The sequence below is a fragment of the Vigna radiata genome, chromosome 5, assembly GCF_000741045.1.
Source record: "Vigna radiata var. radiata cultivar VC1973A chromosome 5, Vradiata_ver6, whole genome shotgun sequence".
NCBI classification, from domain to species: domain Eukaryota; kingdom Viridiplantae; phylum Streptophyta; class Magnoliopsida; order Fabales; family Fabaceae; genus Vigna; species Vigna radiata.
This window is the reverse complement of record NC_028355.1, coordinates 4754812-4779626: the sequence shown is the minus strand read 5'-3', so window position 1 is coordinate 4779626 and position 24815 is coordinate 4754812. Positions and strand designations below refer to the sequence as shown.

General features: G+C 26.3%; 1 protein-coding gene across 1 annotated transcript; it reads right to left on the bottom strand.

Annotated features, from left to right (window-relative positions):
- Positions 1-19953: 19953 nt before the first annotated feature.
- LOC106761480 (probable inositol transporter 2) lies at positions 19954-23920 on the bottom strand. Its single transcript, XM_014645033.2, has 6 exons — positions 23734-23920; positions 23569-23639; positions 21577-21912; positions 21386-21493; positions 20707-21303; positions 19954-20602 (listed from the first exon to the last, which is right to left on the bottom strand). Exons 1-6 carry the CDS (start codon positions 23864-23866, stop codon positions 20108-20110), a joined length of 1740 nt encoding a protein of 579 aa, XP_014500519.1. The 5' UTR covers positions 23867-23920; the 3' UTR covers positions 19954-20107.
- Positions 23921-24815: the final 895 nt, after the last annotated feature.

The following is a 24815-nucleotide window of genomic DNA, read 5'->3' as shown; positions in this document are numbered from 1 at the left end:
AATTCATCTCTATCTCAAGCCACATAATTACAGTAAAACACAATATTATTAAATATTTAAACTAAAAAAGGATATACTTTTGTTTTTTTTATGTTAAATATTTATAAATAAGTTATAATGGTATGAATTTCAAATTGTGAATAATTCATATAAAAAATTTCTTAATTAAACACAAATTTCTTAATTAAATAAGTTAATTTGTTTTTATGATTGTTTTATACTCACATTTGATTTGTTTATATAATTTGAGACATTTTTACTTTAATATTAACTAACTAAAAAACATATTTAACATGTAAAAACAATTTACATAATTGAATTAAAAAATTATATTTATTTATTTTTAAAATTTAATTAAAATATATTAAACTTTCAATAAATTTCAATTTTACATTTATATTAAAAAATTAAAAACATATTTAAATTATCCATCAAAATAAATCTGAATTCATTATTTATTAAGCTTCAAACTGGTCTCATTGTATCAAAGCTTTTATCAGTACCTTTTAAGTTCAATTATTTGTGAAAGCACGTTGGTGCAATCAATGATAGCCAAAAATTAAATACTACTAATAAGTAGTACTTTAAGACCAAAGTCCAATGTGCATATAAACTATGATGTCTGAAACAACAAGTGTTCGACCCACAGTAGTGTGCTTGTCTCACTTAACTTTAAATATTGTAGCTACTTTCAGAAGAAAAAAAAATATTACAGTCTACGTTTTTGTGTCATATTAGTCTAAATTCAACGTGGTATAACCTTAAAATAAGGATCGCATTTGTGTTTGTTGATGTTATGCAACAACCTCTTTAAGAAAAAAAAGTCATCTTCACAAGTGTTTTCCTTCTATTGGATTCTATGTGTGATGATAATATTATAAATGGAACACGAACCTGTAAAGATATAATGCTTTGCTAAACGTTTCAATTTGTTGACTTTAAAACAATAAAAATATCAATCATTTTTTATAGTGTCACTATTTTAACTCTTAGTACTATCTTCGATGGTGGAACTCAAAACTTGTTTCTTTGAACATCTATTTGTATGAAGAATTTTCTTAATAAGTATTTGTTTCATATACACACAAATGTGAAGATTAAACCCTTCTTATCTTCCAATCATATTTTATTGAATTTGTTTGGTTTATTTTACATATTTTAAGGAAAAACTAAGAATATAAATTGAAATGGATATTTTCTATTTTAATATTACATTTAGGTTAATTTATATAAATTCTTTTACATTATTTTTTTTTTAATTTATGCATAAACTAAAATCAACTTCTAAAGAAATTTATTTCATTTTTTATTCTGATTTTTTTTCTAGAAATATTTATGAAAAAAAATCCAAACATACCCATAATTAAAGTAATCAATTTGGATTTGTTTCTTCGATTATTCATTCAGTATGTTTGATTTTATTTAATTTCTCTATACAATCAGTTTTATATCATTTCAATTATAAAGTTACTTGATATAAAATAAGCTTTTTTTTTTCTAAAAAATAATATATTATCTTTAGCATAATTTTGATTTATATTAAATATTATACATGATGTAATGGATATAATAATTGACATACAAGTAAAACATCGTGCATTGAATATTATATTGTATATATTAGGGTCCACTGAGAAGCAAGAAAGAAGAACTGATATTGCTAAAAGTCTAAACAAAAAGGGAAAATTGAAATGTAAAATTTGGTTATTCTGCACATCACAATCAATCAAGAAGTGGCACTTTGCATTAAGAACATCCACACAGAATTTCGTAAGATTTATGGGAGGAAAAATGATTTTGCTCTTTTTTGTTGCCACATAAAGGTGCTGTGTTTGAACCGTGGGACACTGTTCTACAACAGTTCTAATGTTCTTGTTTGGTTCCTTTCAGCACGTTTGTTGTCCAGGAAATTCAATTCAATGCACATAAACTCAAAACCTGCACATGCATTAACTTACAAAAGTTCCCTCAACAACTTGCAAAATTTTTCTTTGGATGTGTCTAGATTTTAGAACAGAAAAAAAAATATATATTCAAGACAGATAACAAGGATCGTTGTTTTTTAAGGATTTTTCTTAAATGTATTTCAATCTTTATTTTTAATTTTAGCTTCTAGTTCTTAAATTAGGGCTATTGAATTTAATATTATTGTTTCGGTCGAGTCTAGGATCCCTGGTTTGTAACAGTCCATGTTAACTCTAAGACCGGACAGACACCTTTTAGGGTGGACGAACACTCAAAGTGGACAAACGTAACTCAAAGTGCTTCAGGTTGAAGACCTGACGGACCTTCTTCCTTGTCTCTAAGACTGAACGGATCTTGAAGACTGAACAGATTCGCTGTAGGCCGGACGGTTTCGTTCTCCTTCCATTTTTTCCAAGTCGGGCGGGCGGGTACCTGTCAAAGGCACTCCGACGCTCAAGTCAGTAAAAATGACCGAACAATTATCATTATAAGTGATGCATGTGGTGTGCATAATGTGCAACGTGATCCAAAAGTCATACCTGAGACCTTTATTTATATTAGCTGCAATGAGTTTTTACTTTTCGTGAGCCTGATGACGGTTCAGTCACGCCTTAACCTCCATTAAGGACTTCAATGAGCTATTATCATTTATAATCTAACCATCTGGTCGTCCAGGGTGGTTGGTCGACCTAGTTGGTCGTTTTGGATAGTCAGCCTGCCTGATTGTGTGCAGAAATCCAAATGGTATACTGAGAACAAATGGTACAATTATCATAGTTAAAGTTCAAATGCAAATTAATTTCTAGCTTATGAGGAGTTGACTTCTGATTGATAGGCTTAAAAGTACATAAAATATTGGTTAAGTTAAAGATTTTACTTTGACCATATAATTAATTTATATCTCATAATGTGAATAATTTTATAACAGTTACTATGACAATGAATGTAAAAAGTTGCAATTTAAAAAAGTATGCATCTAAAATTATTACTAGATTTAGATCAAGTTGGCATGCCCTTCAATCACCTTCCACTAAATATTCAACCCCAGGCAAAGCTAGAATGAAAATGGAAAGAAAACGTACACAGCGAAAGATTAAGTCGTTGAATATTCCATTCATTTAATACTGTTAATGTATATTCAAGGAATGAATTTTGATGTTGTCATTAAAATATTTAAATCACTCTTAGTAATATTAAAGGAATATCTCTATTAAAAATTACACTGAAAACCTAAGGAAGATGGTGAGTTAGGTGTGAGTGTGAGAAACTTAGAAATGCTTAATCTAGCTTTATTAGATAAATGGAAATGAAAAAAGAAAAACATATTTTGTAAAATGATTGAAACAGTCCAAATGTTCCCAATTAATTTTTTGTTATCATCAATTGAAAGAAAATTACGTTAAAAGCATTGAAAGTTACAAATTCAGAGCTATTTTTTCAAGTAAAAAATAATTTTAAAACATTGCAAACAGAAAATAAAATAAGATTAGAAACTTCATACATAAATGATAAAGAACGGTAGAGTGAGAATGAAAATAGTTGGCCATAGGAATGTAACATTCGTTTTTAATGATGTTCTTGTTTTGGTGGATTACATTAAATTTAAAAAACTAGAAAAAGAATTATAAGAGAATATGAAAGAAATTGTTGAGAAAGAAAGTATTATTAACATTCGTGTGATTTCGAATTTCATGTTAGCTTGTTGCTGATTTAAATAAAATCAAACTAAAATATTAAATAATTAATATCTCTCAAAGTGATGGCCAAAAACACATATTGAAATATTTATAAACAATGTTATTAACACGATCAAAATTATTGGGGTTAAATATGTTTTTAATCTTTCAATTTTAGACAATTCTGGTTTTAGTCATTTTTACTAAACTTTTTTAATTTTATTTGTTGTTTCAAACGCACATTTGGATTGTTTACATTGTTTAACATTGAAGCAAAAATGTGTCAAACAGTGTAAATAATTCAAATGCTATAATGAAACGTGCTTGAAACATCAAATAAAGTTAAAAAAATTTGGTAAAAAAGACTAAAACCAGAGTTTTCTAAAATTGAATGACTAAATTGTACCTTAGTTTGAAAGAGGAACTAAAACCAAAATCGTCCAAAGCATAAGGACTAAAAATATATTTAACCCAAATTATTGTATTCACAATAACTTCTTTTTGTTTTATATATATATTACAAATGTTTGTGGATAAATTTTTTTATCATGCCTAAAATATTGATAACCTTACTAATGTTATAATTACCTGAATGGTTCATTTTACAAAACCTAGTTAACTTTTGCAAATGATTATCGATCAATCAATTAACTAAAACTATGTTAAAATTAAGATAAACCCACGATCAAAGTGACATAGATCATATTAAAATTAGAAAACAAGTCATATATATATACTTACGTAATTCATAAAACCCATGGATATAAGTTTAGTGATTATTCTCAATGGAAGAAAAAAAAATCCATAGTAAAATAAAATAAAATTTCCTAACTAGGCAGAATTGATACTAAATCTCCTTGATAGTCTTTCGAGTAAGGTTGGGCAAAAATAATTGATTTGTACTATACTGCAGTTAATTGTACTATATTATACTAAAAATAATTGATCCACTTTTACTAACAGTTCAGTATACTATTTTATAAAAAGTGAACTTATAAAAGTTAACTGTGAGAACTGTATCTACTCTTACATCTTCTCTAATTCCAGTTCAACTATTTCGTCTTGTCAAGAAAACTTTATTTAATAATAAAATATTAATAAAAAAATTGTTCACATAAAAAAAATAATAATTAATTTTTTAAGACTTTTTTATCACAAAATTTATATTTTTTATCAATAAAAATAAAAAATGCAATTTATATTTTTATACTTTTTAAGTTATATATATATATATATATATATATATATATATTTATTTATTTTATGTTAGTGTATGATGTTACTTTTTATATTTTTTTATTAATAAAATAAATAAATAAATAATAATTTTTAATAATAAAAGCAATATAAATAATAATATTAAATAATTAAAAATCAATTTATTAGACACTTATGAATAAATTAAAATAAATTTCAATTAAAAAGAACATGTATTGTTATACTATTTAGTTTAAAAATTAGTACAATTCAGTTTAAAATTAGTATAGTTAGTAATTCAGTTCAATTTATATTGTAGTTTAGTTAAAATTAATGTAGTTTACAATTTAGTTAATAGTTCAGTTAGTGCAATTTACAATTCAATTAATAGTTCAGTTCAGTTAGTGTAGTTTACAATTCAGTTAATAGTTCAATTACTGTAGTTTACAATTCAGTTAATAGTTCAGTTCAGTTCATATTGTAATTTAGTACAATTTAGTATAGTTTAGTTCCGTTTGATAAAACGAAAAACAGTTCAGTTCAGTTTGTCTGGACTGTTTTATAGTTCAGTTCAGTTTGTCTGAATTGTTTTACAGTTCAGTTTAATTTTTAGCAGTACAGTACAGTTCAATTTGATTTGCCCATCCTTACTTCTGAGGAAGGTTGTAGAAGCTCTAGAGAAGAGAAAAATGAATCTAAATATGAAAATAGAAGGATAGAATCGATTCTATTTTTTGTGTAGTAGCTTCTATATATACTTATAATTTTCTCTTCCTTTTATAAAGATGGATGGTGCTTTTTATTTCCACCAAATTTTTATATTTGGATTATATTTCCTTTTGGAACATAATTACGCACTAAAACTGTCTTCAACAAATTTTTCTTAGATTCTTTTGTGTATTCATCAAAACAAAACTTTTCGAACTTCTTTTATTCACACCTATCCAATTATTAATCCTATACTAAAAATATAATTCGTGAAAAATGTATTCAAAATAATTAATACAAGATTTTCATGATATCCTTACATACTAGTACAAAGAAAGAAAGAAAGATATGCACATGTAAGCGATAACAAATATAGAAGAACAAGAAATTAATATTTGCAGTTAATAACGAAATGTAGTTTTCATGATAATTAACAATATTTAGGTTTATAATGGCTGAAAGAAGAAAGAGTTGGTAAATTTTGATTACGTACATTGTTACATAATATAAATTAATTTGTTATATGGGAAAAAAATATTTAGTGGTTATAGAAGGAGAAAAATTAAAATATTTTCTGAAACTTAGGTGGAAAGTCGTGGATGGTCTTTAAGAATTTTAGGTCCCAATGAAAGTTCTAAGCCTCGATATGCCTTTAGTAAAGATATATTCAGAGAATATCTTTCAGAAAGAGAGAGAAAAGAAAGAGGGAGATCTTTCACTTTGTTATGGCCTATTTAATTATACCAATTTATGTCAAATATTACATTATAATATTCCATACAACATGTCTTTTTTATTCATTTAAAACTATAATTCTATATTATTTTGGTCCTTTTACAACATGTTATAGTTTAAAGTTTTAATGAAAAAAAAAATTATATCAGTTCTTTTGATTTTAGAACTCATTACATAATCGATCCTAAATCGTTGAACAGATAAAAGTCAAAATTTTCAACTGACTTTTAAAAGATTGCACTTAAATATATATTAATATATAATAGGAATTTCATTATATATATATATATATATATATATATATATATATATATATATATTAGAGTGATCTTCCATTTGCATTGATAATTATTATAAGTTTTGTATTAAATATTGTTTGAATATGTTTTATATATAAATCTGGAATGGTATATTGGATTTTGGTGAACATTTATAGAATTTTATTAAGATTAAATATGATTTTAGTTTTTAATTATGGATGTAAAATTGGAATCTATTTATATATCAAGTTTTGATATATTTTGATTTCCAATCTTAAAAAATAATAAATAATTATTTTAATTCAAAAATATCAAATTTTTTTACGTGTTAAACGAATTTTAGACTATTATTTTAATTTGAATGTTTCAAATTATATAAATAATTTAATTATTAATTTAAAATATGATTTAAAACATAAAAGAAATAATACAATATTTAAAATAATTATATTTATTTATTTTTAAAATTTGTAAATCAAACTGAATCAAAATTTAAAATAAAAATAAATTTAAATTTATAAATTAAAAATATATTTAACCTATCTTTTAATACCTTTAGGCCTAACTTATTGCAAGTTATCATAGTAATTTGAAATTTGTCATTCTAAAAGTCAGAGTATATATATTATATGAAAACATTTGAAATTTCTGGTTCTAAAGGTTGGAGCATAATATGGGATTGGAATGTGATTTTAAGCTTGTGGTATAAGCTATACTTAACCTAGATTTGATACCACGAGAATTTCGGCTAGGATGAAATAATTGTTTATATTTGACTAAAATAATATACAATTTCATGTTTATAACGAAGAAATATAATGTGTGGATAAACTTTGTAGTTTTAGTCTTAGTATTACTAGTCCAAGATGGTGGTATAATATTCTTTATTTTTTAAGCTTTTTATCTTTTTAGAGATAGATTTGACTTCCAAACTTTAGGTTTATTTACATTGAGTTTTAGTTTGACCCTTAGTAGGTCAATCTAGTAAAGATTGTGAGAAAGTAAATTGGATTAATATAAACTTTTATAAACATCATAATTTGAAAGTAAATTTTTAACTAAACTTCATTAGACAATAATAGTTAATATATGTTAAATATGTGTATTTTAATCCTTTTTATTGTATATTAATATAAGATAATTTTGTATAGAGATGTTTTGAGTTGGGTGAAATAAAATTTAGACAAACTTATTAGCTAATCTATTAAAATAATATCGAATCGAACTGAATTAAGTTTTTACTTTCTTCTTATGTTAATTTGATTCAATTCCATTTACTTTTAAGTTATTAGATTTGATTGTTGGAAAACATTTTTTTGTTATAAGATTTCGAATAAGATATAATAAATCAAATCATAAAATGTTTTCCAAACTAATTATACTGTGAAAAGAAAAATATGATATAATTGATTCATAATACAAGTATTAGGTCCATAATAAATCTATTGTCTAAATAAGAATAGGTTAGTTTAGATTGAGTCATATTTAATTTAACTTAACCTAACTGAGATATATTCAATTATTAATTCACCCGAACAATAAAGAACCTTAGTTTTGTAAATTTATGTATATTTTTATTACATTAAAATAATATAATTTTAAAAATATATAATTTTATGAAAGTAATGTTAAAGTAATATATGGTGTGATTATTTTTAAGAAAAAGTAATGTAATAAGAATAATTTATTTAATTATTTATTTTATTAATTAAATACATTATTTTTCTTTCTTAAAATGCCAATTTTTTTAATTAAAATATAACACTAAAACATGTATTTAATTATTAATTAAATTAAAACAAGATATAAATAGGCTCAATGAGTTGTTAACAACAAATTTTTTGAATTTTAAATTCTAAATTAAACTCCACACTATTTTTGCACACACAACTCTATCTTATTTTAATCAATTCATGGTTTCTTGCAGAATAAAACCATTTGATTAAAAAAAATTGTTTTCAATTAAGAATACAATAATAATATTAATAAAAAATATTATATATACATGACTCTACTGACGTATAGATATCAACCTAATTAATCTAAAAAAATAATGAAGTAAACAGAATATAGTAAAATTTCAACCATCACAACTATAGTTTGAAAAGTTTTGCTTGTTATATGTAAAGAATATGTTTAAATTAATTTTAATATTTTTCTATGCGGACATTTCAATTTTCTTTGTATCATTTGAAAACGACACGTTTTTACAATATTTTTTATCTTGAGGAGGGAAATGTATGATAAACTATGCACAAAAAATACAAACATATGTCAAATTTTCTTTAAAAAAATATAAAAGTCAGTAATGGCAACTCTCTCGTTGACTGACAAACCCCACAGTGAAAGAGTGCGTCTACATAAAAAATTCAGAAATAGAATAAGGAAAGAAAAAACATATTAATATTTTTATTTGATTATTGAAAAAATTATAAAATAATTAATTTTTAAACTTTTCATACAATGTTATCATATCATATTAGAAAATGGATTATGAGGCGAGTAAGACGTCAAAACGATAATTATTTTGTGAGAGAAAATTATAGAATAAAAAGAGTGAAGTAAATGAAACATGACAAAAAATCATAAAAGAAATACTTGATAATGATAATAGTAATAATAATAATAAATAATAATAATATATTGTTATTGTAACACGGATTAATTGTTAATCTTGTTATATTTATTTATATGAAAACTGAAATTCCTTTTGTAACCTATAGTACATATATTCTCTATACATAATTTGGGGATTATGAAAAGATTAATTATACTATTCTCTTACTATATTATTGTTGTATTGATGACCATCAATTTATAAACAGATCAAACTATCAATCCTTAGTCAGATGAAATTAATTTAATTATTTATGATTGAGTAGTATTAAAATCAGATATAGCCGTCATATATTTGAGAGATTATAATTGTTTTATAGCAGAAGGATTATTTTTAATATTGAACCATTTAAAATAAAATATGATTATTTTTGTGAAATCTCTAAATATATGTATATATAATAAAGAAAAATGTGATTTTTTATTTATTGTCATTAATATTTGTTGAAGATTTATTATTAATTTTAGTATTAGTATTTCGTTTACAAATAATCTCAAAATATAACATACAAGGATAGCATGTATTTCATCGCTTATAAGACACTTACACTTCAAATAATAATTATTATTATTAAACTCTGTATTTCTGTATTTTTGTCATTATTATCAAATTTTGGTTTTCAAAAGATTTAAGGTAAACAATATTATTTAAGAATGCATTCATTATTACTTACTTTTGTCTTCATTTTAAGGTTCATGAAACGGTCTAACCCATCCTACTACTAATGATTTTATGTATGTCTTGTTTTAAAGGATAATATGCTTATTTAACTTTATATAGGGGAGGAGGAAATCTTACTCCTAAGCTCCATCAAAAGTGATATCCTAATTTCAAGTTGTACTCCTTACCATTTCTTAATTTTTAAAATAATTAGGTTTATCTTTACTAACTTTTTTTTATTACAATAATAAATAAATTGAAATGGTACAAAAGAGTTGTCTGTTATAAAAAAATAAAAATATAAATAATAAAGTTAAAGAAAGAAAGAACAGAAATAATCATTTATGAGTATCTTTCCTACAAGACTAACTAAAACATACATTTAGACCACAAGAGGTGATAAAAAGTAGATACCCTTGTCAAATGTTCAAAGATTTTCTAACAATATTATAATAAAAACATCAAAGTTTATTGTAAAGGAAAAACTAATTAAGAAGGTATCATCGACAATATTTACTTATATAAAATCTATTTGTATTGGTATTTTATTAGTATATAGTTTCAATGTACTTTTCTAAAATAACAAGTATAATGTTCACTGTAATAAAGATCATAGTCAAATATTTTTAATTAAAATCTCTAATGTTGTTACCAATATCATTTCATCTTCAAAATTCAAGTTTAGATTAGGTTGAAAGTCGAGTAAAGCTAGACTTGATCAAAAGTTGAGTTTAATTGGTCTTAGTTGAAATTCAAATTGAGTTGTCTTGAAGTGAAGGGTTGAAAGGTCGAACAAAGTTGACCTAATTCAAATTTCAAATAGAATAAATCTAGTTGAAGGTTAAATAAATAATTAATCTAATTGAGTGCAGCCAAAGAATTAAGAAGATTGAGTCAAGCTAGAATCAAAGATTGAGACATGTCGGTTCGAATCAAAAGTCGACTTGAGTTAGTAGATAAAGGTGGATGTGGGTTCATCCAATTGAATATTAACTTAAGTCCATCTAGTGGACTAATAAAATACATGCTTATTTAGGAGTTGGTTGAGACTAGTCCATATAAATTATTAGTAAATTGAAGTGACTAGATGTTTATTTAGAAGTTGTTTAAGACTAATCTATATAAATCATTAGTAAATTGAAATGACTGGTTGTAAACTTTCATTTTCCAATTTTTTTTAAATAAATTTCAAATTTTATTGTTTTTAATTGTTTGAAATAATTTTTTAAAATTCCTAAATTTAATTTTAATTTAATTTACTCATTCCAACAACTCATTTTGTTTGAAAAAAAAATTCAAATTCACCAAAATATATGTTTACTTTCTTAAATCATTTTCACTCAAACACAATATAAAGAAAAAAGTTAGTCTTTTAATATTATCTTATATGAAACTTATGGCAATGTCCTTCTAAATTGTTGTCATTGTTTTGCATTGCTTCATACCTAGATTTGGTTTTGTTGTGCAATAGGTTCTTCATGCGATTTTTTTAATAGGATGATTACATTAAATGTTGCATTTTGCTCATGGAGGAGTTGCACAATGGTAATTCTTACAAAAAAAAAAAAAGAAGTGAAAAATAATGTATAAATTAGAATAATTGGGTCATAAAAATATATTTTGTGGTCTGAGAGTTATACGATATAATATTATATAATTTTGATGTAAGGTGGTATTGAGAATGTGAACATCGTTCTCAACGAAATAACATGTTTAGAACCTAGTACCCTTGTTATTAACACTGATAATGATAGCAGCCATGAATGGTGAGTTTATTGCATCGTGTTGTTGCAGAAGAGATATGTATGATTCAACGTGTCAAAGACTCTGGACACCACATTTTTATGATATGTACGATTCTGCAACTTCTGCAATGTGTCTGAATCATGCCATATGCTCGGATTATGATGGAAAAAACTTTAAACTTGTTGCAGTAGATACGTAATAAACAACTTTGAACTTGTGCTTTTGTATTCTTACATCATAGTGCAATAATCATTCTTATCCCACTACCTTCCATTGTGGCCTGCACCTCCACATATTTTACGCAATAATTATTCACACCACCAATTTCTGCTCCAAGGAATCATAACTCAACCCTTATCGTTCGTTCCTTCATTCATTATACATATATATATATTTGATTCAGGAATGTTTTCATAAAAATTATTATATGTCCAGTGTTAATATAAAATATATGGATTTATTATGTGTTCACTTCATGTAGATAATTTGAGAATAAATTATATGATGATTTTTTAATAGATTTGGAGGTGATTAAGATTATATTTGAGAATAAGGTTTGTGAAATGGTATAGTTTGATTGATGTAAAAATTAAAAAAAAAATGTTTTAGTAGATAAAAAATAAAGATTATCAAAATTGTCTTTAACGACAATATTAATATAAAATTATTTTTATGAATAAATTTTTTGGTAAAAATTATTTAAAATAGTAAAATTAAAAAATTAATAAATAAGTAAAATAGAGAAGAGACAATGTCGTTGTAGTGAAATAAAGAAATATAAATTTGATAAATTCTTTGGGTAAATTTTTTTATAAATATTTAGAAAAAATTAAGTTTAAATATAAGATTATTGTTTTACTTTTGTAATTAAAATTAGGTTTAAACTCTTTTTTGTCCCTAAGTTAAGTTCTCATGTTCAGTTTAGTCCCCGATTTTAAAATGTCAACCTTTAGTCTCTATGATATGAAAAAAATGTATCAAAACAGTTCTATTCGTTAACAAATCACAAGTTTTTCATTAAGTGATTTGTTGTTCATAATACCTTCCGTTAATAAATTACAAAATATTAGATATCTAGGTATGAAAACTTGTGATTATTGTTCATTAAGTGTTGTCATGAGGACTGATTTGATACATTTTTCATATCATAGAGACTAAAGGTTGACATTTTAAAAAACGGGGACTAAACTGAAAAACTTAACTTAGGGACAAAAAAGGGTTTAAACCTTAAAATTAATATATTATTATTTAATAATATCATTATTAAATGTTATTATCATATAATATTATTATTAGTATTTAATATAATAATTATTATATTATATGATATATATATATATATATATAGGGGTGTGGATGGGGAACATATATTACAGGAGAGGGAATTGGTTACGCGCTGCGCCATAATCGGTTACGTGTTCGTGTAACGTCTTGGTAGAATCAATTCCACTTGATTCTAGAATCGGTTATTCTTCAATGCGAATTCCTTCATCTTTGATTGTTTATTGACGTTGTGAGCTCAATCTCCCGCCTATTTAGACAACATGCACTCTGTTTGCTCAACCTCAACGCCGTTTGGACCATCATGGATATTGTCAGTTCCCTTGCAACTTACATCGTGAATCGATTTCGTCGTTTTTTTGGAATCGATTCCAAGAGCGTGCATAGAGTTTTCAGAACCTTATAAATGTATTTTCTTCAAGGGTAATATATACTCTCAAATTTTAGTAGATGGAGAAATCCGTATATGCCGCAAACCTTCCTCTTGTTGCTTCCGAATTTCAAATGAACGCAAATATAATAGTAAATTTGTCTCTTCCGATATGCGTGAATAAACACAATGTTAGTTTTATAGCTTTTTCTGACGCATGACATGTATATTAAAAATAAATTAACTGATAGTTGTGACGTTGAACTTATAATGAATAAGAATTTACTGAGAAAAATTTTGGATTGTAATATTTGTATTTATAATAAATTTCTCTTATAGACCTCCGTAGAAATTTGGTTATACTTCAAACTAAACCATATTATCTTTTGTAGGATTATATTTTTAGTATAAATATTTTAATTTTTTTAATTTATTTAAATTTTATTAATAGTTATAATAATTGAATGTTGGTCTTTAATAATTATCACAAAGGATTATTGAAGAAAAAAAATTAATGTGAAATATAAAATTACTGCTGAAGGGATTTTTTTTTTTTTTTGTATTTAGTGATTGTTTTAAGAGTGATTGAATATCAACATTTGTTTTTTCTTGAATAAATACAAGTGATAATACTAAAGACAAAATATGTGTATAATTACCTTAATTTTTTATAAAGTAAAAAAAATACTAATAAAATTAAAGTTTTTGTACTAATAAATGTAATTTTTTTACTGTCCTATGTCAATAGTTATTGTACTAATTGACTATTTATCCAAAAGTTTATTATCATTAGAGAAATATTTTCATAGTAAAATAAAAAAGTAGAAAATTGTATGAAAACTAAACTAAAATTAATTTGTTTATAAATTAACTTATGAAATTATTTCATACAATTTTTTGAATTTTTACTTTTAACTTGTACATGAATTTTTAAAAGAACTTATTATTATTTTTTTCATAAAATGCTTATTAATTTATTTATAAATATTTTATGAATACAATATATTAGTGTATAAAAAGAAATTGATATATATTTTATCTTCCACATCGATACACAATGCAAGAAGTTCCTTCTTTGGTTATACTTGTATAATTTGAAATGCCTAGTTTACTCTAACCTTCACCCACTCTACTCTACTAGTATATTTTTTGCAATTATTGAGTTCTTACTCTTTAGTAATATAGTTGTGGACCACCCTAGTTTGGAAAGTGGGAAAATATGATTCAATATGAAAAAAAATTCACCCATGAAAATACACATTTATATAGTTTGAAGCCATATTCCTTCTTGGACACTCACATTACCTCAAAACATATTTCAAACACGTGTGTTTCATTCTCATCAACCCACTTTTAGCTCTTTCTGTCATTCCTTCTCCGACACACATTTATGTTTTAAAGTAACAAAAATAATTTAATAATAAATAGGTAAAACCCTAGCACCACAAAATTGACGAAGGAATCTCATTAAACCCTACATCATGATTATCATTGTCTATATCGCAATAACATATCATACACTCACGACTTTTTAATTTTTAAATTGCGTATTTAACTTTCCCTTTGGTTGAAAACAAGAGATTGAAAAAAATATATATGAAAAAAGAAAAAAAAATAGCATGTCTAATGTTAAAAGGGCAATGGATTTGAGAATTTGCTTCATAGCAAAAGAATACCTACGTTTGACATTATTGATCATGAACTTGAGAAATGATGAGTGGGATTTATCATAATTGATTATGACAAGAACCATAAAGAATAGTGAAAAAAAAGCCTTGTTTATTTCCTTGTTCAAAGGGATCTAAAGTGAAAGAAAAAAAAAAGGAGAAAGAGATGGAAGAAGCATGAACTTTGGAGAAAAGGCAATGGATGGAAGAAGAAAAGGAAAAAATAAAAATAAAGTAATGATAAAATGAAAAGACATGGTGGCATTGATGGTGATAGGTTTAAGCCTAAAGAATAATTAAAAGGTAAGAAAAGAAGATGAAAATTGGAAAGAAGTTATAGTGGGCAGTTGTAGAAAAAGAGAAAAAGTTGAAAGGAGTCAAAGTAGAAGGAACCAAAAAAGTACACACAATTCTTTGTATATTGGAGCTACGTACTTTATACGTATCCGTTTTTCTCTATGAGGTATCGATACAAAATCCATATTCGGACGATAATAAGCTTGTAAAAGCTCAAGATTCTGATTCCATTAGTGATAAGGATCTCCGGGAAATTTCTATTTCTTCCTACAAAATCATAACGTCAAGTTAATCACAAATAGTAAGAATAAAATATAGCCTTTAATGGTCTATATTTTCACTAAAATATAAGTTTATGCTATGATAAAAATTCATGTATTTTTTAAAGCAATTATTACAAATAGAAAATGTTTGAAAAGAGTTTGATAACAAAATAAATCATGAAACGCAAAACAAACTATATTTATTTGAACATAATCGGTAATGTATTATGTCAAATTAGCAAGCTTTCCTTCTTCGTTGTCTTGTTTATAGTGTTAGTGCCTAACAAATTTTTTCATTCTTTCTGCATATCTCCTTTGTCATATGTCGTTACAAATAGAATAAAGATACTTTGACACCTAAATTCTAACAAATTTTTTACACCGGACACGTGTCATAAACCAATTGGTCCATGTGCTTCAATTTTTTTAAACATTAAACACACTGACCAATTGACTTATAACACGTGTCCAGTGTCAAAAATTTATTAGAATTTGGGTGTCAAAGTATCATTGTCCTTACAAATATCCTTTATTTCACATGTTGCACGTATATATTATTTTTCTCTAGATTTTGTTTTTCTTATATGAGTAGTTCATCATGTTGTCGTGAACCAAACAACCTCATCAAATTATAAGTTAGTAATTTCCATTACAACAATTTTCACATTTTACAATATATTACATCAATTCAAAGTGAGTCTTTTCTTCATTCTTGTATATGACATGAAATATTTTGTTTTACCAATTTGACTCAAATAAAATATTCTAACTTTCATTATAAAACATAACTCATTTAAAATCTATTCCCTCAAACTACAATTTTTTCATCATAAACACTTTCAACTCTTTAATATATCAACTTTACCATACATAATTAATTAAGTTGTCTACAAATAACATTTAATCATATCACATAATGAACATCTATACCATATCACCAAACATTTATCACAGGATTTAAATAATTAAATATATTCAAATAATACACAATTCATAGTATAAAAAGACATAATGAACAGACAAAAAAAATATATATCTTAAAGTATTATAAATGACATAATGAACCGACAAAAAATATTTTAAAGAGATAATAATTTTTGTAAAATAAATGTTGGAAGTTTATCATCAACTAAGGCAAATTCATAGTATATAAGTGAATGCATCGTCTATAAGCTGGTTTTGTGGGGTTAAATTAGATTTAAAGTTCACTTCTATTATAGTATCAGAGCTGTAATATATAAATGATTGCCGATTTTGTGGGATTGATTTAGACTTAAGTCCACTTCTATTAATAAGTAGGTGCAAACCTCACCTTACAAGCCAGTTTTGTGAGGTTGAGTTAAGTTTAAAGTCCACTTCTAATATAGTATCAAATTCATCGTTAAAGTCTATCCTAATTATATATGTTATTTGTTGGGTATATTACTCAAATTCGTAAGCTTAAGTAGTTTTTCTATTAATAAAATTTAAATGATTAATTTTTCTGTGAATAAATATTCTAACAAATAAAAAGAATATCAAACATTTATTCTTAGACACATTAACTAGTTCCTTAACGCAAATGATTATCCTTTTCCCTTAAAAATTGTTTTTTCCTAAACACTGATACTTAGAATAAATGACATATCCCCATATATAATGAAAATAACAAAAAACGCCATTGTCTTTCTTGACCTAATTATAATAATTTGAAGATGGAGGAAGAATGGAATATTAAAGATGGAAGACAATGTGAGATATAATAATATACTTCCCCAACAACCCTTTTTGAGGAGGCAAAATCCAGTACGAGTAATGATTGAACATCAGAAAACATAAATTGTTGGTTTGTAAAAGTGAAAAACATGTGAAAAATGTTTTTTTTCAACCAAAACATTATGATTGTTCGGTTCATTTTTCTCTTCGCATGTGGATATCTGTGTCTTATTTTCCTTATTTATCAGCCATTATTCCACTTTCTATATACTTTTCGTTTCCACTAAGTAACAAATTCTAATACAACAATTTTCACCAAAGTCACACTCTTATTAATTAAATTATCTAAACTCTGCCCAAATAATGATTTCTCAATCTTGGTGGAGGAATTCGCATCAAATAAAATATATTACTTCTTTCTTTATGTTCTTTCAATGCATTTTTTCATTATTATTTTTGTTCTTTCCTCTCCACGTCTTGGTGAAGGTCGACACGTATATATGTTGATCATTTTAATGTTTGATTTTTTTAATTGATAAAACCATACCACTAAGCTAAAGAAATAGTTTTTCTTTCATGAATATACGAGCTACTATATTTTAAAAATAATACTTCGTTATGAACATATTCTTTTAGGCATAATAAGGAGAAGGTAATTTTAGTTCTTGTATATGTGATTTTAGTTTTTGAATTGGTTTTGCTATATCAGTGCAAATTTTCAATTATTTTAGTTCCACCTATCAATAACACCTTCCAAATTATAGTGACATTAATGCTTTTTAAACTTCATATTTAATGCAAATTGCCTAAACCCTACTATAATTAAGTCAACGAGTGGATTTAACATGTGTCGAATTATATTTTTATACAGCACAAAACGATCGTTGAGGTGATATATATATATATATATATATATATATATATATATATATATATATATATATATATATATATATATACATATTTATATGTGTGTGTATGTATGTGTATATACACAATGTTTAATTCGAAAAACCTGATTTTATACATAGGGAAAGTAAAAAAATATTCAAGAAAAAAAATAGAACAAAATTATTTTTTTAATGGATTAATTGCGTATAAAAAAGGTCCAACTAGGATGGGAAAATGATCTTGCATTAATTTGTTCGTTTTTACTTCTAAAAAGAATACTATATTATAAAATAAGAGATTTTCATTTAAGTTTATTTGAGTAAAATAGTTTTTTTTCTTTTATCAAAGTATTTTCAAAATTTCGTGTTAGTCGTTACATTTTTCAAGCCTCTCATTATAAATTAAAACTAAAAGCATGCATTATTTCTATTAAAATAAAAGGACTAAGAATATATCAAGCTTTTAAAAGAAATAAAAAAAACTGTTTTTATTGCAAAAAAATATTTATTTTCACTCTTTCATTCATCCAAATTCACAAATAGAAGCATATTGTTTCCTTATTATTTTTATTAATCCAAACAACACATCTATTTTATTCTATCTTTTACTTCTATATTTTTTATCCTTTCTTTCACTTTATCACCATTTCCGTTATAATTTAAACCAATTATAAATAAAAGAGTGTTATTTAAGAATAATATTTTGCTTTTTCATTACTAGCAATTTTAAAGGAAACAATAGCAGTGCTCCTGAATAATAGAACATCAAATTGAAGAACAAATATACCTTTGGCAAAATTGGAGCCATAAAATTCAAGTCTAGTTAGCAAATAATTCGTGGTGTATGTTGTACTAAAAGTTTGGAAAAATATTTATACAAAAAAATTTATTTTGGTTTTATAGAAGCCACAACTGCAGAAGTTATTTTTTCTTTATTACAAATACATTATTTTACAAATAATGGCAGACATTATTGATTTATATTTATACTGACAAATTGACAGCCCCAGATTTGAAGACACAAAGAATCATTACTTTGAAAAATTTAATTGAAAAAAAAGAGAAATATTATATTATAAGACACCTTTTATGTAAATAAAATTAAAAAAAAATAAAAGATGCATGTTCGATATTCTTATGAAGTGCATATTATTTTTCAATACTTGCACTGCCTTATATGGAGATGATTCTTTCTTGGTTAATTAAACCCATTCTTTATCTGTCTTGGTAAGATTTGGATCTTCTTTATCTTTTTGTTACAAACTAAGATTTGAATCTAAAGATTCTAAACCCAATTCATGATTTCTTTTCATGAAATGCTGTGCAATATAGGAACACGTAAAATCACTGAAAATTAATTACCATGTATTCGTTTATGTGGTTTTTATTTCTCTCTCTCTTCGATTATGGAATATTGTAGTTCAGTATACTTCACCTTTATTTCTCTCTTAATTTTTCTACGCCCTTCCACCACCAAATAAAATAATAATAATATTTTCTATTTTTCTAATTGATTGATTTATATTTTCACATAAAATTGTTTTTCTATTGGTATTGGATGGAGGTTGAGGAAAAAATGAAGTATCTGTGTAGCACCACCACCCTTTATTTTATTATAAATGCAATGAATACAAAAAACGATTTAAGAATATAACGTAGCTAATCACTGAAATCTAACAAAAACTATGAAATCCACAGCATTGGGCTAGGTCTAAAAGTTTAAACAAATTATGGATCAAATTGATCCCAAAATCATGTTTCACTTTTTTCAAAACAAAAAAGATTAAGTAATTTTTTCGAAAAATGTTTTTTTAACTACTCTTTCATGCATGCAATAACTTATGTGATAGATTTTAATTGATCCATTTTAAATATATAAATTAATAATAAAAAAGTGACATCAAACGTATGAATAAGATATTGTGACAGCAAATAAATAGTATTATACACAGACACCCAAAATGTTAAAAGGTTAAACAGAAATACAAACACAGTATATATACAATGCGAAATCTAACACGCATCATCTTACTCTTTTAGTACTACTACAGGAATTACTTTCACCAGATTATTGAGTGAATCAAACTGATTGATGCTTTTGGTCTGGTACTTGAGCAGATTGAGGACTTGACTGCCAGAACTTAAAGTTCAAAGATCTTGTTTGGAGCATGTTCTCCACTTGCTCAATTGGAAGTCCTTTGGTTTCTGGGACGAAAATAATGACAAAGATAATGGCTGCAAGAGTGATGAATATGAAGATCATGAATGTGGATGAGGTTCCAATGGCTTGTGTCAAGGAGAGAAAGGACTGAGCCACAATGAGATTTGAAACCCAATTGGAGGTAGATGCTATTCCTCCACAGATTCCTCTGTACCTTAAGGGATAGATCTCAGAGTTCACAACCCATGGAACTGTTCCCATCCCTGGTGAGAAGAATATGATGTACAGTGCTAGCCCAATTAAAGCTAGCCACCCATATTTACTAGGACATCCCCTACTGTACCATTGCCTCTCCTCTTTCTTGCACTCATCTTCTGTTCTCTCATTTGAAATCAAGCATGCACCTGGTAATAGCTGTACAATAATTCAACTTCAATCACAAAAACTTAGGGTTTGGTCCAAAAGATACCCACTAGTCTCTTGTTATTTGTTGAAAAAGTCCATAAAGATACATTTACCTTATTGGCTCTAGAAGCACAAAAGCCACACTGTGGAGAAGCCTTGAGGCATGTCATGCAATCCCATTGAGAAGGGTTGGTAGCTATGGTGTAACCAGGGCAGGTATTGTTGAAGTGAGAGGTTTCAATTGTGCTAACCATTGGGGAATGAGCAGTGGTCTCGTGAAAAACAACAGTTAAAACAACAAGGGAACCTACTACACCAAACAGACTCAACAACACAAGCTTCCTCCTTCCAGTCTTGTCAATGAAATATATGCTCAAAATAGAGCCAAATGCATTTAGCCCTGCAGTCACCAGTGAAAGAAGCAGTGCAACCCTATTGGACGCAAAACCAGCCAACTGAACAATGGTGGGACTGTAGTACATCACAGTGTTGATTCCCACAAACTGTTGGAAGATTTGAAGACCCATTCCTGCATATAGACCTCTTCTCACGGTCTTCGTTTTCAGTAGTTTCACTATGCTGACTTTGTCAGAAGCTGCAGCTTCCCTCACTTCCATTTCAACTGATTCCTTCAGAGCATTTATCTCGTCTTCAACATGTTGGGGAGGGTAAATCTTCCTCAAAATTTCTTTAGCTTCTTCTTCTCTTCCCTGTTAAACACCAGATAGATAGAGAAGTGAACACATAGATTTTTACCAGAAGAAATAAATCGGCAGCACTAATAGTAATAACCTTTCTGAACAACCAACGAGGTGATTCTGGGAGAAAAGCCATCAATATGACTTGTGTCAGAGCTGGTACTGCTGCAACTCCCAACATCCACCTCCATGTTCCTGGTGCCTGACGTGAAAAATGATTGTTCATGAGAAATGGTTAATTGGAAATGAAAAATATATGGAGAATATATAGTGTTGTGATCTGACGGTTGTGAAGGCCAAGTTGATGACATAGGAAAGGAATTGTCCTCCAGTGATGAGAAGTCCATTGAGACTAACAAGGGCTCCTCGAACTCTTGTTGGTGATGCTTCTGAGATGTATAAAGGGGATGCCATTGAGGCCATTCCAACACCAAGGCCAACAAAAACACGACCAACAATTAAGGTTGCTGGGTTCATTGCAGTAGCCATCACGATAGACCCAATGAAAAAGAGGGTATCTGCTACAACTATTGACTTTTTTCTTCCAAATCGATCGTTGATCCATCCGCCAACTGAAGCTCCTATGATTGCTCCAGCAAGTGCCATGCTCACTATTGCTTCCTGTTTCATCAACACCAAAGTTACAACTTATTATGATTAAAAAAAAAAAAATTGTTACTTTGAATATTTTAAATCTTTATATTTTTTCACTAGTTTATTATTTTTGTTATTATGTTAACATATTCTAAATTTAATAAATATACGTGTAATACATCAAAATTTTTACACACAATTTGTAACACATTGTTTAGACTATTGGAATTTTCTATTAGAAGTGTTTGTTTAGAGAAATCGGATTCACAAGTTTGAAAGAGTTGAACATCATGTTGTTTTGTCTTTTGAACTGTTTCTGTAAAATTTAAATTTTCATTTATTTATCCATTTAATCGGATTGAAATTTTAAAAGATATTTTATAAAACATGATTTTGTATTTTGAACATTGCAATTGATAATTAAAGATTCATACAGATAAATAATTTTCTTATTTTTAAAAGAAATCTCAATGTTACTTTTAGCTGTTGGATTCCTAAACTGAATGGGTTTAATATATTTTCATTTTCTGTAACTTTTGTGTAACTTTTTTTTTTTTTTTTGCATTATCAATTAAATAAAAATTATGTGTAATATGAGTTTTAAATAGCTGTTAAAGGTATCAAACTTTTGATAGTGATAATTTATAAATCGATGAGGAATATAGACACTTTCATGTTATTTGTATGCTCCTTCAGTACAAAATATTGAAAAGTATTTAAAAGATTCATTGACACATTTTAATTTTATTAATGCATACCAGTTTTTATTTATTTTTTTATCAGATTTTTAAAGGAAACTAGTAAAACATCTAAAGTTTCAATAAAATCCCGATATAAACTTATTTTAAAAAATAAAAATAAAATCATAAGTAAAGAGAAAAAAATTATATATAAACTGTGTAAAATGCGATTATCCAATCACAGCCTATGACGTATAATATCTTACCAAGTGTAGTATCTCCTCTTAGTATATGTGGATTTACTAAATGAAATGTAAAAAAAAAATAATAATAAAAAATAATAAGTGAAAATGTGTTTCTGAAGACTTCGAGAGAGTCTATAAGAATAAAAAATTTTCTTTTTAAGTTAAATTACTTTAACCTAAATTAATATAATTGTTTTTATTGAAAGTCTTATATTGATTAGAGAGATAAAGTCAATTCAATATATATAAGTGGGTGGAAACCTTACTCTACAAGCTGTTTTTGTGAGATTTAGTTAGGTTTAAAGTCCACTTCTAGCATGATATCAGAGTCATGATTAAAGTCTATTCTAATGTTGTTGTTGGGTATGTTTTTTCACCCGCTATCAGATTAGCCATTAAATGTCTAATCCCACATTCGAGATGTATATTTCTTAATTTTATTTCCTCTTTTTCTTACTTATAAGTGTTTTATAAGATTGAGAGTCTCGTATTAATTGAGAAATAAGATTAACTTATAATATATAAATAATTTTAAATTATAAAAAAAAAACGAATTAAGCTAATACCGGCCGAACAGAAAGGACAAGGAGAAAGTGTTAAATTGAAAAAGGAAATATGGGATGGTACATTGGAGAGGGAAATACCCTGTTTTGTCCTTATTAGAATAGGTGGCGTTGTGAGTATGGTTTATTTGAGAGGGGTATAAAAGTCAATAAAAAGAAAGGAAAATTGGAAGAAAGTAGAAAAATGTAGATTACCTGAAGCCAAGTCTTTGTATCGACCTCTTTGAAATCATCTCTGATATACAAGAGAGCTCCAGATATGACTCCTGTGCATCATTTTGTAAAATAAAATAATTCAGTAAATTAATTTTGTAAAATAAAATATAAAAGTTAAAAATAAGTAGAAATGAAATTAGTTACCAGTGTCGTAGCCGAAGAGAAAGCCTCCAATTCCAGCAGAGAGAGCAAGACGAAGAACAAAAGGGTTTTTCCATGAAAGAGACAGACATTCTCTGAAGGCAGAGACATCGGCTTCTGCTACACCTCCTTCCATCAAACACAACACAATACAACGTTTGCTACTAACTTCTGCTGTGTCTCAGAGAGAGAAAGCAATTATTGAAGTAATGCGATAAGACGGCTGAGCTGCGTAGCATATTTATATGCCACAATCAATTTGGACGCACATACAATTTTTAAATTTGGAATTTTCTATCATCATAAATTAAATGCTTAGTAATCATTTCGTAGCAGCATGTAACAAAGTCTACCTAGGATATATACACTCAAATTTCAATAACAAAAAAATTATTTCTAGGAGTATTTTTATTTTTAAATAAAAATGATAATATTAGGTGGGTTGAGTATTTTAGTTTATTGAACCCTTATGCATAATTCATCGTTTGTGTGCACACAAACTATTTCATATAGCTCATATTGATTTAAATTCTTAAAATTTAATTTTGAAACCAAATTCTAAGTATTATTTTAATAAATAAAGGCAAAAGTGTGGTATATGAGTAATTTTCATTGCCATGTGTGTTAATTGGAAAAAAAAGTGGAAAAATGTTTTATTAGGAAACGTAAGAATGCAAGGCCCAAAGTTGTATTGGGTACCACACCTTTTTGTCATGTATAAATGCAGTTTTGTTAAATAAAATAAAGGAAAAAAAAATATAAGTACCATTGACTTTTATAATAAAGAAATGTATAAATATGTAATAAAAAATATAGATTTTAATTTAGATGCGTAAAAATAAAGGTTTATGTGTATTATTGTTTTTTGTGTGGCTTGTATGATTTTAATCATGATTCCTAGTGCATATGAGTAAAAGTGGTAACGATAGTATGGAAATGTTTATGGTTCCGTTTAGACTATTTTAGAAAATATAAAGCTATTTGATCATTATTTTTTGTTTGAATGCGATGTAGTCATGAAAATAAATTGTGCTTTAGTTGAAACTAATTGAATTAATTATTAAACTTAATCATATTCAACATTA